We start from the raw sequence: 15,249 nt of genomic DNA on the forward strand, positions 1-15,249 counted from the left end.
TTAATACACACCCTCAGGGCAGGGCAGACCAGGGGCCAATATCCTAGTTCTGCACCCCTAGAGAGCAGCAAGATAGTTCTGGTGTAAAGAAAAGGTGGAAGCACAGTTTAAACAGAGAAACTAGAGGAAACTTTCAGCCTGGGATGTGATCTAAAATGAATATAAATAGATAGCATTGAAAATAATCATCTTAGAAAAGCCATTCTAAAGGGAACATAGCAGATAAATCAACCAGAAGCACATCAATTTGCTGCACCTACACTTGGCATGTCTTTTTAAAGGCAAGTAAAATATGAGTTAATAAAAGAAAACTAGTTTCCTAAGCCATGAAATACTATGTTTTGGGCAGCAATTCATAAGAGAACGGTATTCCATCTTTGTAAAATTGCCTTTGAACATATTTGACTGAAATAGACCACTTAAACAAACAAGCGAGTAAAATATAACCAGAGACATTAAAATAAAGAACAAACTGACAGTAACCAGAGAGGAGGGGGGAGGGGGCTAACAGGGGCAAGAAGGGGAGGGGTGGTCAAAGAACTTGTATAAAGGACACATGGACAAAGCCAAAGGAAGGTAGGATTGAGGGTGGGAGGTGGTGCTGGGCGGGGCAGGGGGAGTGGTTGGGGGAGAAATGGAGACAACTGTACTTGAACAACAATAAAAGAAATAAATTTCTAAAACCATTACATGAGAACAAAATCCAAATAGCAAGATATCATCTGAGTTTCTAATTTCCTCGGTTTCCCAGGAGCTGCCATCCTCTCTAAAGAGAAGATACCACCTCCTCCCTGTTCCCCTGAGCTGCCACCACAATCAAGGCTGCAATCCTAAAACTGTGCCCTTCCCAAAATGATTGAGAGTGGTAACTTCCCATATGAAAACGTTGAGGCATCATCATTTGGCTTGGCTGGCCTTGTGGCCTTCCTAAACCAGGCAGTCTAACATGTGTCTCAGACAGCACTTCCCAAAGTCTGGGTGATTTGGTTCTAAATAATAGTAGGCATGGGACATCAAAGTACATGTAGGGCACAAAGGGCTGTATCACACCAAGAGTAATTCCTTTCCAGTCTCTGTTCAACAGAGTTCCCAAAACCCTTGACATTCAGTCATACCCAGGGTCACCATTTTACCACAGCAACCACCGATATTATTCTATATTAAATGCTTGCTGGTGCATGATCTGGTGTCATGAGAACTAAACGTTCATTCCAAAAGATGGAAACACAAAGAAACTGCTGCCAATCATCTCCAGAAGAAGGAAATTAAGACAGACTTGCAAGTGAGGGAGAGGGAAGAATGGGAAGGAAGGGAGGAGACAAAAGACCTGAAAGAGAACAGGGCCACTGGTCAGGACTGTGTCCCCGCCTCATGGTGGCTTTTTATTGCTCAAAGTTAACCTCATTTCCATCCCAGGCATGAAAGTCACTCAGAACCCAAGTTCAACATGGTTTAATGTAAATACTTCTTAGATCTTCAAGCTGCATATTTGGGTAAGGGGACAAATTTGTCCTCATTGTTTCTATTTTTGCAAGTGTCTCCAATGAATGTCATTTAGGAGAAAAATAGAAAAACTTTAAATCAGGCTATCAAAATTTATCTACAATGTCTAATTTTGTGTGTCTGGAAGTATACACACTCAGTTTCAATTCTGTGCTTCTCTCTCCCGCTGCCACAGCCCCTTACATTGGTCTCTTTGCAGCCCTCCACTCTTAACTCTACACCTTCTCTCTGGGAATCACATCCACTTCCATGTCTTCAATTATTATTTATCCTCTAGTGGATACTAAATCTTTATTTGCAGCCTTATCTTCTCCTCTGAGCATCTGATCAATACATTCAAGTAATAAGGTGTCTCCATATGGATGTGGCACAGGTACCTCAATCTCAATTTTAAATGGATTAGCCTTCTCCTCCCAAATCTATTTCTCCTACCTAATAATAGAACAAGAAAAATGTTAGTTCCCTCACCCCACCCTTAACACTGGTGTCAAATGAATCCCTACATGTGCATAATTTGGTAGAGTCACCATGTGCAAAAACTGTAAGCCAACGAGTCCCTGGGCTTTTGTCTACTATAAGAACATTAGAGTAACTATATGGAAGCCTGCAACTTAAACCAGATCATAACTAAACAAAGAATTTTACTCTTTCCTGGCCTCACATATAAAGCAGCATAATATCTCCAAACCAATTAAGAATATATTGCGGGAGCTGGTGAAATCATGTTTGAGAAAACACTTTGAGTCCTTAGAAATAAAAAATAAGAATTTAGAAATAAGAACTAGTCCTTTGATAAATTATTTTAACAGTTGTCTGGCAGGAATGACAGAACTCTACACAATAGTCACTTAGAAAGTGTTAACCTTTATTGTTGTTATTATTTTTTAAATGACACTGACACATGGCAGAATGTCTCCAGCAAAACAAAGATCAACCAAAAAAAAACTATTAATCCTGTACTCTAGGAAATTAATAGTGCTTACTTCTCTTAATTACCTATTATGTGCCAGAACATTCTAAGTATTTTGCATGTATTACTTCATTTAATCCTCCTGGAGAGCCTCATCTTCACCACTTATCTATGGTTTCAGAAAGAAAACTTCAACCCATCTCATTTTTAATCTAAGTATTTTTTTCCATTCAGTATATGCTCCAATCACCTGTTTCATTCCTAACACTTTCTTTTTTCAAAAATTTCCCCCAAAATATTCATTTTAGATAAATAATAATACATTGATAATTTAAAAGTAAAAAGGTAAAAGACCACTCATTATCCTTCCACCCAAAGGTAACCACAGTTACTATTTGGGTGTCTATAATTCAGAGTTTTTAGTGTCTACTTAAACATATGTTTTATTATTCTCAAAAAAATGAAATCATACTCTGAATATTGCTATCTAACCTGCCTTTCTCACTTAACAATGTATGATGAATATCTTTTCCTGGCAATATGTATTTAAATCAATGCATTTATTATATACCATGTGAACATTCCTTAATTTATTTAACCAATCCAATGTACTAGACACTTGTTTCCAATTTTTACTATTTTAGACAGTGCTGGGATGTACAGACTTGCACATGCAGTCTTTGGTCAATTTTTCAATTATTTTCTTAGGACAAAGGGTTTACATATTTTAAGGCTTATAATATGTATTACCAAATGGCCCTCTACAAACTTTGTTCCAATGTAAATTCATTCCAATTACCAGTTTGAAAGGGTCCATTTTGCCATACCCTCATAGATACTACACAGTAGGTGAGGGAGAGACTTTTATGTGAATTCCAATTATTCTTTCTAGTCAAAAAATACTTAGTTTTTTTTTTGTGTTCAGTGGAATAACATTCAAACAACTCTCCACCAACTAGCTTCACACGCCTTTTCAAATTTATTTACTTCCATTCCCTGCATGCTCCACTTTAAGCAGACCAGTTTCCTTACTGTTATAGGAAGAGTCCTACCTCCATGCCTTTCTCACACCTGTTCCTCTTCACTCCCATCTCATGGAATGCCCTAACTACCTACCCATTCAGAACTCCTTTTAATTTAAATGGCTGCTTTCTCCATGAATATGTAGCTACTACATCCTACATAAGCCTTTGCTTCTTCTGTGCTCTGAGAATGCATATTTGACAATGAGTATACTCTACAGATATCCTCAGTTATTTTGTTTCTCTGTTTCTCATTTTTTCAACTAGATGATAAACAAAAGATCAAAGATAATTTCTTATTTCTTTTTTTTTCTTTCCAGCATTAACACACAACTTTATTGATGATACACAAATGAAGTCAATGCAAATGACAGGAGGGAGCTTACTTAGGATGAATTGGTTCACTGTCACTTATGCAGAAGAAATAGTAAAAATATTTCAATGTAGGTAGTAAGATAAAAAGCAACAAAGATGTTTTCAGAACATGTAGTGATATTCATTCATCCAGCTTAGACTTAAAGACCAACTTGGATAAATATCAGTGTTGATGATACAATATGATATTCATTACTCAAAATTGGTAGCTGAAAGGATTCCTTTACCATATAAACAAGATGGAGAAAAGGAATAGTTTACAATATGTGCTGCTTCTAAACTACAAAATCAAGAAGTTATTCCTGGCTGTTTGGGAACATATGCTCAGCCAGTTTGGCCACGAATTTTCCAACTTTTACTTTCACCAAAAAATCATGGTGACTTTCTATCCCCAGAATCTTATCAGCACACACCTGAAATTCTTTTAAAAAGAAAAAAAGTGAACCTTCGCTGAATTGATTCTGAGTACATTCATTTTCTTCCCATTTAAAATTGTCACTTATGTTCTCAAATATTACCAAAAGTTTCAGAATAATCTCTTTGTTCTCCTTGTTATTAAAGAGGGAACCTAGTGAAGATGGTAATTGGGCCTTGAGAAGTTCTCTAGTCATGGCTGGATTTTCAGCCAAATTCAAAAGGAGTTTCAAAACCTGAAATTTGGTTTCTTCATTTCCTGCTGAAAATAAACGGAAAAAGTCTGAAATGGAATTAGCAAGCATGTGCTGATACTCATTAGTAACAGTCATATTCGTAAGCAATCTCAGTCCAGCCAGCTGCACAGATGAATTCAACCGAGAAGTGATTGTGTCATCACACACTTGATTCATGTATATCTTAAGCCTGCGCTGATTTTCAGCATTCACACTCAGGTTATTCAGGACAATTAAAGCCTTTTCCTTAACGATGGGATCCCTAGTATTAAGAATCTTGGCAACAATTGGGAGACCACCCAGGTCACGAATAATATCTCTGTTAAATGCATAAGCAGCATTGTTACCCAGAGCAATTAAAGCTGCTTCAAGAATATAAGGCTTTTCCGACATCTCAACCAAGCAAAGAACTTTTTGCAGTTCTTGAGGGGACAAAATAGTATCATCTGAATTGGGGGAAGCCCGTTTCTGAACAGCTCGTCGAGCCCGGGTAGCCCTGGCCCTTGCCCTGGCCCTGGCTCTGGTCCCAGCCTCAGTCCCAATCCTAGCCCAAGGTGGGTACCATACTATACCCTTGCTCTCACTGTTGTCATCATCATCATCAGACCAGTCATTGTACCTGGCCCCAGGACAGTCCCCAACATCATCCACAGCCCCAGGCCCACCTTCAGCCATTTTCTCTTTGTTCTGTTTTCTTCCCTGGGCCAATCTATATATGCAATAGCAGGCGCCAGCCCCAATCACCAGTCCCGCAGTCACCCAGCCTACTTTCCTGGCGTAGCCCATGCAATCGTCCCTGACAATAGCAGGGACCAAGAAACAGAGTAGTCACTCAGTCTTGGGGAGAACTGTGGGCCTGGGTGCTGGCCTGTAGAGGGATATTGTCTTCAGCCACTTCAAGGACACAATAGGTGATACTGGAGGTGAACCTATAGATGGAGGAAGAAAATGGGGTTTGGGTTTCTCTTCTCTTTGTGTTGCCCCATGCAGGGAGTTACACAGAGGGACAGAAGAGTAGTAAATGAGTACTTGGTAGAAAATGTGGATTATTAATAAATTATCTCCATCTCCCTCATTTCACCCTCCACCTACCCTCCCCAGCTCCACCCTCCCCAAGCCTAGATAAAGGCCCAGTGGAGCCCATTGTCTCTCCTGGGGCCTCAGCCATGCCAAGTTTGGATGTCCCCAGGGAGTGGAACCCTTGCACTAACCTCCTCCAGACAGGCAGTTTGCCCCTTTTTCCTTCTGGAGTTGTGCCACACCCAACAACCCTTGTGATCTGCAGAGAGACCGGAGCCAGTGAGAACTGTGGGCTTGATGGATTGACTGTTCATTCCTTGCTTTCCTGATTCACTATCCAGGTTGTTAGATTTTTTTAAACCTCTCTATCCAAAACATGCACATGCCTACCCCTTCCTTAGTCTGAAATGGGAGGGATATTAGGGAAATAAGGTAGGATTCGGTGGGCACAGCAGATTTCCAACCCCTCCCCCATTCCAGTCAGCCCCTGCGCCCACACTGACCTTTACTGATCCGAGGAAACTTCCTCCCTCACTTCAAGTGCTGCCACCTGCTACAGCAGACCTGCTGGATGACAGATCGAAAACATGGGGACTAAGTACTGTTGAGAGAGGAGGATTATGACCAAACTATCTGATAGGTTTCCCTTCTATCATTCTCTCCCATCCCATCCCACAGCCACACACACACACATACACACAGACACACACACAGACACACACACACAGACACACACAGACACACACACTCCCCCCCTCCGCCCCGCATGCCATTTCGCCACAGTCCCAAGAGTGCAACAAAGATACTCAGACCTAACCTAGATTATTGCCATCTTTGGTTTCTCTCTACCCCCACCACCAACCCTCTTGGGGTCCCTAGATGGTCTTACCCTCAAATCGACCTTCACCAATCAGGGTTAATTTCCTTCCTCTTCACTTGCCTGGCGTAGTGCCGCAAACTACGGAAAGACTGGCAACCTGGGAGAGGCTCAGACCAACTAAACACAGAGCCATAGTCAGGAAGACACAGCCACAGTCAGAAAAACGGGAAACAGCCGCTACCGAGTATTTGGTGGACGGATCAGTCCCCAGAACATGAAATTCTTTCCTAATTCGGAGGCCTGGCTGTCAAAGCTTTCCTACCCCTATTACCCTTCTCGGGGTTCTGCTGACACATCACGTTGCACCCCTACCACACCCCTCCCCATGCCCAACCTTTCCCAATCGGCACTATCCTGGAGGACTGAGAGCTAACACCAAGGCCACAGCTCCCTTTCCGGATTACGGTCTCGGCTTCCAGCAGATTCCCACCTTCTGATCTCTGGGCTGCTCCCCAAACACCTGCTTGCTCACCATTTTGCAGCATCGACATGGGCTGCAGTCGGACAGATGTTCTGGAATGCCAAGGGCGAGTGGGAGAGCCGACGGAGGCGCCTTAGGACCCGCGACGGTCTCTGCCCTACGCCCTGGACCACCCACACTTTTTGGAATCTCCCAGGCACTGACCCTCTGGGATCCGGGGCAATTTCTTTCTCCCTTTCGTTCTTCCCCCTATCACAGGCCCGCTCGTCCTCAGGGCAATGGGGAGCTGGTACTCAGACGGAACAACGACCAGAAAAAGAAGGACTTCTGCACACGTCAGCTTTTGGTCACGTGAGAGCTACGTCATCCACCAAGTCTGGTCCCCAAATTCCCCTCCCACCAGCAGTGCGGCAGAAGAGGACCCGCCCCCCTTCATTTCCTCTCCCATACCAGGCCTTGTTACTCTTTCTTGTTTGTTAATCCCATCTCCCTGTACTTGAGTTTGCCTTCCTCAGATTACCAAAAACGGACAGCATCTTCCCTTGGGGCTACTGGCCGCTTTTTGAAAAATTTGCTGCTTCCTTCTCTAGGCTCCTGCGACAACAACCTCTCCTTCCACCTCTCCTCTGAGCTATTAATGCCTACCTCTGAGATATTAATGCCTACCATTTCCTCTGAAATATAGTCCCAGATCTAAAACGTAAAAAAATCAGAAAAGGAGACCTGGAGTAAGAGTACGTGTTTTACTTTCTTAATATTTTTTTCTTCTGCCCTCTCCAAACCCCGGCCTTCATTCTTTTCATGAGAAAGGTTAATATAAAGCTCTCATTTGATTAAAAAAAAAAGAGTGGGAGTTGGAGAGTGATGTTACATGTATGGCTTCCAAAAATCCCATATTTTCTCACTTGTGGGGAGTGTTATATATATATCTCACTCAAAACAATCTTAATGTCTTCTGGGGCCTTAACAGATAACACAACCCTGAATGTGCTAATCAGCATGTCTGAGAATACATAACTCTTCTGACTAGCCCAGTCTTCCAAACAGGAGAGCAATAGATTTCCACTTGCATCGATTAGCAAGGAAGAGGCACGGGACTCTCAGAAGCCAGTAACAAAAAGAAGGTTGACTAGAAACCACAACTGCATAGTGGTTATCTGTCAGATAAACAGGCATGCACAACTGACAAAGTGAATGGATACAAAGAACATTACAAAATATATTTGGGTACAAATAAAGAATATCATATTTAAATGAAAAAGATGTTAGAGGAACACTGAGACCAAGAGAAAATTGGCTGAACTAGCATATAGCAATTACTGGGAAAACATTTCACCAACTGGTTTGATGAACTCAATGATTCACCTGTCAGCAATGATCATTTTTATTGTGGGGAAACTGATAAAGTAATGTCAGAACATGGGGCCTGCAGTGGGATATTCCTTAATAGTTCAGATATAAGGTTATTACCTCAGTATAACTTTTTTAAATCCTTAGACAATGTGGAAGTAAATCAAGAGACTGAGAAGTTTTGGAACAGGCAAAACTCCAGGGAAATTCATATAAACAACTTCTGGGAGGGAGTACTAGAAAATGACTGAAATTTAGTAAACAGAAACCAAATCAACTATATGATTCTGTGTTTAGGGAAAGATCATGTGCAGTGAAGGGGCTTATTTAGTATAGAATATATGAAAAAGAGAACAAAATGTTGGCAGTTTCCACTGTCTGGAATCTTTGTTAAGATGACTGGAACATTTAGCTTTTCTTGGAAAGAGTACTCCAAGCTTCCTTAGCTGAAAGTCACTTCTTAAGGTGAACCAATGTTCTTGTTCTGATTGCAGGCTCACCAAAAAACTTTCCTGAGGTATGGTTTCCCAAGTTGTAGCTTGCCTACAGGAAAAGAAAGGGCTGGTAAAACTGACAGAAACCTCCAGTACCCCTGACAGATGTATTTCACAGGGTAAATTATTCAGGTGTAAGTTCTGTTGAAAGGGCTTCTCTTATGACCTAATTACAGGGAGAGAAGGCAGAGATCCATGGTTTGGGCATTCAGATCTAGACATATATAAGTGTCTATGAATGGGGATCTTTCCTTGGCAGATGCACCTATTCTCAGCATACAAACAAAATCAGGGGTTGATCATGAAACAATGAGGACAAACTGTAGAATCAGCTGTAGATGCAGCTCTGTGGAATACTGTCAGGGAAGCCAGGTAGCTTTGGCTTAGAAGCTTGTGCATCATCAACATTTTAGAATTGTACCTCTTCAATGTTCAGTTAATGTGAAAATGAAGACATGCTGTGGTCAATAGACCCCTAGCACCTCAGCCACAGTTGGACAATGGGGTTAATATCCAAAGTTATTAAAAGGCTCCTGCAAATCAACATCTGAAACAGTTTAAACTACTCTCTTGGAAAAGAAATGAAGTGTACTTTACATTTTATATACCCTGCATTTTCTACACCCTGCATTTTCCACAGCAAAAAAGTGGACATTGTACCCAATATAGACCAACTCAATACTCTCTTAACTAAGTCTTAAATCTTAAATACTCTCTTACTAAAACTATAAATCTTGATAAAAATTGAAAATCAGTGGAATCGTGACATCCTAAAGGGACTATCAATTCTTCCTATCCAGACCCCACAGAGCTGATCCTGGTCTTCAACATCCTTTCATTGTTTAAGTTCACCAGGTTTGGTTTTTATTGCTTGCAACCAAACAAAATCAACTAATATACAGTACAAATATAAATAACCAAATACAATAAGTAATATAGCTTTTTAAGACAACAATCTTCTATAATTTATTTTTCTCACCCTCTATAATTCCTTTACTGTTACCATCTGCCTATATTTTGTTTGTTTGTTTATTTTCAGACACTTCATAAGTTACAGGTCACATATGACCACATACTGATTTAAGCCTTTTGACAGTAGCTTCCCATAGTCTTTTGCAGTCTCAGGAACTTTCAACAGGCATATCTGAGGAATTGCTTAAGGATTTTACTTTTTCACTTTTGAAGTGGTCAGGCAAATAACATGCTCTTAAATTTTTGCTAGTGAATGTATAACGGAGAGCCAAGTAGATTTTAAACAGTAGTCTCAAGGCTTCTTGGTAGGAATTTGTAAATGAAAATGACAAAGAAGTAAGGGAATTTAAAGGGTTATTTCCATGGGGTTTAGGAATTTTTAGAGAGGGAGTGGATTCAAACAGGAAAGTTCTGACAGACTGGGAAAATGGTGGTCAGGGGTTACACACGGGAACAATTGGAAAATATACCAAAAGATGGAGTTATTTTATACTAGTAAGAAAAGGTGAGAGTGGAATTTTTTTGAAGCTTTGTTAAGCTTTACATACTCCTTCGTTCTTTCTCATGTATATGTTCAAAACAAATAAAAAGACACTTATATAAGTACTTATCAGGCAAAAATTGAATAATGGACAGTTGAACCTTCAAGTTCTGTTTGTAGGACTGAATAAATAGAATTCACTTCTCTATGATAAATGAAGGGCGAGAAAAATAACATTATAAGGCGATGATGGCAAAACAAATGAGGTAGGGGTTTACAGAGAGGGAGTATGATTGGTGAGTAAGTTTGGACTATAAAAGCTTGAGGAAGACCAGAAAGCTGTGACATGTTCCTGACTTCTGAATATTCATTCACAAGCAAGGTACTCTAGGCTCCCTGGCTCACCTCCTGAAAGAGCCTCCCCTCACAGGGCCTCTCACTGGGAGCGTCCTGCTGGGGTGTCATATTTCACTGTTGTAAGAATGAGGCTGCCTGAAGGGCCTATATTTAGAGTATGACTTCCTAGCAGGGACAGCTGGATGTCTGGGGACTAACTTCTGCATACTTTGTCCCTGAGTTCTGGGATTATTCTAAGGGGCTTATAGGGATGGTTCAGTAAAATTTTAACAGAAGGCAGGAAATGAAAAGGCCTCTTCTGGTGACTTCTTGGGATCCTGTGAACTGTGCTTTTTGTGAGAGAAAATGACATGGATCTCAGGGGTGTTGCCAGATTTACAGACACCCATGGACCCTCACTACTATCTCCACTGAAAGATGCACAATAGTAACCACTGCTAGGGTGACATAGCACATGAATGGCAGATACCAGAGATATCGGACCAGGGTCATGATTAAATGAATAGTGCATCTATTGAGTCTCACTTTATCAAAGGGATAACGGAATTCTCTAATTTCTGGATGATTTATGGGTTACACCATACAACTTAAGAATAGATTTTAAATAAAGACCTTTGAACAAAGAGCAGGATGATCTCTGTAGTTACTAATTTTTTAAGGTGCTTCTGAAAATATGTGATTCATTTGAATTTGGGGTCTGCATAAAGTCTGTCTTTTGAAGACAAAAGGAAAGCCATCCAGCAGTCTTCTATGAAGATCTCAGTAGTCTGACACTTAATACTATGGTTCAACCAGAAAAAAGAAAAGGATAGAGGTTCACTTATTTAAAATGGTCATAATTAAAACACTGACAACTTCATTATAGATCCATGTTATCCATCAGATTTTAAATCGTATCAAAAGCACACTGGTTTTGTTTTTAAGGACGTGTTTTTAAATTTTAATATGCTCTTTGAAAGCTGCTATTTCTTGTGCAGTCAGAAGAAAATATTTTTAATGTAGTACAAATTAATCAAATCAATGAGACCTCTTTATTCACTGGTAAATCTTTATAAGTATAGATGTACATATAGATATTAAGTTCGTTTTTCCCAAGTGTTATAGCTTTATTGTATTTTCTGATTACGATAATATAGCTTGAGTCTATAAAAAACGAAGGAAAAATAGAACATAACTCTATAGAAAATATTAATAAAGACCTCACTACAACCTGAGCTTCCTTTTCTTTCCACCCACCCCACAGTTTTGGTGCAGTGACTGCATGTGGGAAGGGGTGAAAATTAAGAGAGGGGCGTAGGAGTTTCAGAGCCGAGGAAAGGATAAGACATTTCTCAGAAGTGTTAAGTAAACGGTAGACCCAAGAAAAGATGTTGGTCCTTCTTGTAATTAGAGAAAGACAAATTCAAACACAAGAAAGCCATGACCACTTGTGGTTTCTGCTATTGTTATAGAGGGAAAAAAGTGACAGGAATCAGTGTGATGGGGGGAGGTACGGGGCAGGGGCTGCCTGCCGCACTGCTTAAGGGAGTGGAAATTGGGGGCCAGAGCTCACTGGTGACGTGATCGTCACGTGACCGAGAGCTGCCTAGAGCTGAACTCCTGCTAGTCGCCTCTGTCTGTGTACCAGCCCCCTATTACTCTGCAGGCTTGTGAAGGAAGGAGGAAGTTAACCTCGGACTGCGCAGGTCGGTGGAAGTGTGAGCTTTGTTTGGAGAGGTGAGGGTGGGAGAGGGCCAAGACCGCCACTGATCCAGGTTCGGGCCGATTGGGGCTGTATCCTTTTCTCACCCTCTTTATAAATACCAGCTCCACCGCGCCACTCCCCCAATCCCCGTGCCCATTTTAGTGGAGAACTGTCGGACTTCGGGCGGTGTGGTGTGAAGTGAGTGAATGGCGGTTACTGAGACTGCGAGGAAAGAAAAGGTCCACAATTAGGGCACTCTTTCCCGAGTGCTGCTAAGTCCACCAAGCACCCTGACTCCTCAGTCCCCTGTCTCCCTGAAGGTTTGTTAGTCTGTTGGCCCATAGGTCGCTGAAAAAGTCGGGGCGAGGGAAGGAGCAAACTGTATTGGGACCCTGCAAGTCTGTGTGAAGGTGGGACGAGCCCTGGATTCTGGGTGGGGGTGGCGCTGGAGAGAGGGTTGGGATTCGTGCCGGCCAGTCCCAGTCGCCCTCTCCTGGCCTTTTCTTTCTCCACACTTCCTTCCTATTCGGTGCAGGGAAAGGGGTGTGGCAGACTTTGCTGGCGAAATGGCGGATGGCTGGGTCGGGGAGGGAGACAGGGGTTGGGGGGGAGTAGGGGGAAGCCCAGATAAGAAAAGCCCAGAAATGTGAGAAATATTTGCAACTCAAAAGCTGAAAATTGTGAAAAAGAGAGTATTGGGACCTGTGTTCTCAGTGCTGATCCATACACTACACTTTCAGTTTTCCACTGCTGGCTGTCTTCTGTCCTGCCAGACTGTCCATCAATCACTGTGGAAAGAGCACCAACAACAGAAGACAAGGAAAGGAGAAGGAATTTACCTGACTTTGGTAGAGGTTGGTGGGAAAAACTGCCTGTAAATATTTGGGGATAAGGGTGTGATGTAGGAGGAGACTACCAGAGGGTTAGCCTCTCCATGCCATCCTCCTGGTTATCATAGCACAACCCCAACTCCTACCCTTTTCTGTGGAACCTGTAAGATAAATGGTGGATCCTGAGGACAGAGAGAGAATCAGTCTCTCTCTGTCTCTGTCTGTCTGTCTGCCTGTCTGTCTCTCTCTCTCTCTCACACACACACACACACAGAAAGAAAGAAATAGTTTCCTAATAACCCACCTCTTTCAACCAGAGCTCAAACTCCACTCTGTTTGGGGAGGCACAAACTCCAGCACATCCCAAAGCCCTAATACTATTTTCTTACCCATAGATTCACCACAAGAGAACTACAGGAGCCTGACAGAGTCTGAAGACCACTACTTCCCACAATTATAGACGCTGGCCCTAAGATTCTTCTTCAGTCAGGTGGAAAAAGGCCCTCCCTTGTCCTGTCACAAGACTGGCACAGACTTGAACATGGGCCGGGCTCGGGAAGTGGGTTGGATGGCAGCAGGACTGATGATCGGAGCTGGTGCCTGCTACTGTGTTTACAAGCTAACCATAGGAAGAGATGACAGTGACAAGTGGGAGGAGGAGGAAGAAGAATGGGAAAATGACCAAGAGCTGGATAAGGAGGAGCCCGAGATGTGGTTTGATTTCACAACTATGGCTAGGCCCTGGAATGTGGATGGGGATTGGACTGCACCTGGGGCCCCTGGTGGAACCGAGGACAGACCTTCAGGTGGGGGCAAGGCAAACCGAACACACCCAATAAGACAGCGTCCATCCCCATATGAACATAAAAATACTTGGAGTGCTAAAAGCTTTAAAATTTTCAGTTGTGCTCTTGATCTCTCCAAGTGTCTTTTCATTCAGGGAAAGATGTTTTTTGCTCAGCCCAAGGATGCTGGTTTTTCATTTAGCTACAATATCAATAGTCATTTGGTCAGCATCTCCATTGTTGGAAACACAATTCCCACTCCCAACTCCACTGTTAAAGAGGCTTTATGTGTCCTGGATAATGTAGATGTCAGTGTGGAAAATCAGTGTCAGATTAAGATGTTCATCAATGAATTGTGTCAGGAAACTGCACCACATTGCTGCAACTCATTTCTGCAGCAGGCTGGATTAAATTTGTTAATAAGCATGACAATTATTAATAATGTGCTTGCCAAATCCATTTCAGACCTGAGGTTTCCCTTGGTATCAGAGGTAAGTGGATGCACTGAGGTTCAGGTTTTGAAACCTTTGATGGGTTTGTGTGAAAGGCCAGTCTTGGCAGAAAAATTGCTGGGTCCCCAAATGCTACTCTCATTCATGCCCCGCTTTATCAGGAATGGAAAGAGACAGGTTCTCCTGGACACCCTGTTCTCTTAAATGGCCACCTTGAACAGAATGGGATTGAATTTACCCAAAACACATTTCATGAACACACTCTTGTGTTCTCATTCAAAGACTCTGCAGTGGGTGCTATAGAAGATCCAGCCTTAGCCAATTACCATATCATGGTGTGAAAGTTAGGCTTGCTAAACAAGGACCACACTTTTATTGGCCAGGCAGGAGTTCCCACAGAGCTTTGGGTAACTTCTTGATTTTGCAGTCTGCAGACAATGTACATTGGAAATTACTTCCTCACTTCTTCCTGCGGTAAAGGGCTCCTTTTGGTTGACAGCTGTGGATAAAGCATCATGAAGGATGCTTGCATGTGGTGGTCTCCCTGTCTAAACTGGACTGTTTTGTGCTGAAGATGCAAAGGTTGAATTCTTTTTCATTGACTCTTTCTTCTATGCCAGCTAATGGATGGTGACCCTATTCACCAGAAAACAACACACTCTTTCTATGTGCTGTACTAACTTAACCTCATCTTCCCAAGTCTACATTTATGTTTTATCAATAAACTTGTGTGCTTTGACTGGCAAAAAAGGAGACATGGTACTTGTTCTTGAGTTGACAGTCTGCATGAAGAGAAAGAAAGAACTACAGGATAAATGCTAAATGGGTGGGGTGGGGGAAGGGAGGGAGAGTGCAGTTTGCTCTCACAAATGCATGCTTATCAGTGCTCACAGAGGGCAGGGGTAGAGATGGGCTGCAGTGTTCAAGACAAACCTCAACAAAGGGTTTGGGGCTGGGGGCAGGCGGGAGTGTGGAGGGGTGTTGGTGGTATTAGGATAAAATTTTGGGAGGACTGAAAGAGACAACACCTGTGAAGCAAGCTGTACAGTGCCTGGCACCTGGC

The 15,249-nt window shown here is 42.2% G+C and overlaps 2 protein-coding genes across 11 annotated transcripts; one reads left to right on the top strand and one right to left on the bottom strand.

Moving 5' to 3' along the window:
* Positions 1-2,288: 2,288 nt before the first annotated feature.
* On the bottom strand, positions 2,289-7,157 carry ARMCX3 (armadillo repeat containing X-linked 3). Of its 9 annotated transcripts, none has more exons than XM_054572270.1 (5): positions 6,986-7,157; positions 6,370-6,477; positions 5,984-6,047; positions 5,672-5,739; positions 2,289-5,389 (listed from the first exon to the last, which is right to left on the bottom strand). In XM_054572270.1, the coding sequence occupies exon 5, from the start codon at positions 5,244-5,246 to the stop codon at positions 4,107-4,109; it is 1,140 nt and encodes a 379-aa protein (XP_054428245.1). In that variant the 5' UTR covers positions 5,247-5,389; positions 5,672-5,739; positions 5,984-6,047; positions 6,370-6,477; positions 6,986-7,157; the 3' UTR covers positions 2,289-4,106. The 9 variants fall into 9 exon arrangements, with proteins under 9 accessions (XP_054428245.1, XP_054428246.1, XP_054428243.1 ...); XM_054572271.1 differs by having other exon boundaries at positions 5,984-6,044; positions 6,833-7,157; XM_054572268.1 differs by having other exon boundaries at positions 6,833-7,157.
* Positions 7,158-12,011: 4,854 nt separating this feature from the next.
* On the top strand, positions 12,012-14,936 carry ARMCX6 (armadillo repeat containing X-linked 6). Of its 2 annotated transcripts, none has more exons than XM_054572254.1 (3): positions 12,012-12,120; positions 12,860-12,973; positions 13,345-14,936. In XM_054572254.1, exon 3 carries the CDS (start codon positions 13,491-13,493, stop codon positions 14,388-14,390), a length of 900 nt encoding a protein of 299 aa, XP_054428229.1. In that variant the 5' UTR covers positions 12,012-12,120; positions 12,860-12,973; positions 13,345-13,490; the 3' UTR covers positions 14,391-14,936. The 2 variants fall into 2 exon arrangements, with proteins under 2 accessions (XP_054428229.1, XP_054428231.1); XM_054572256.1 differs by having other exon boundaries at positions 12,860-12,967.
* Positions 14,937-15,249: the final 313 nt, after the last annotated feature.

Source organism: Pteronotus mesoamericanus, unplaced genomic scaffold, assembly GCF_021234165.1.
Source record: "Pteronotus mesoamericanus isolate MK-2021 breed Mesoamerican mustached bat unplaced genomic scaffold, CSHL_Meso_final contig_227, whole genome shotgun sequence".
Lineage (NCBI taxonomy): Eukaryota > Metazoa > Chordata > Mammalia > Chiroptera > Mormoopidae > Pteronotus > Pteronotus mesoamericanus.

Bases quoted from the DNA above. Each gene is read 5' to 3' on its own strand.
- ARMCX6 (XM_054572254.1), top strand. From the start codon at position 13,491: ATGGGCCGGGCTCGGGAAGTGGGTTGGATGGCAGCAGGACTGATGATC.
- ARMCX3 (XM_054572272.1), bottom strand. From the start codon at position 5,246: ATGGGCTACGCCAGGAAAGTAGGCTGGGTGACTGCGGGACTGGTGATT.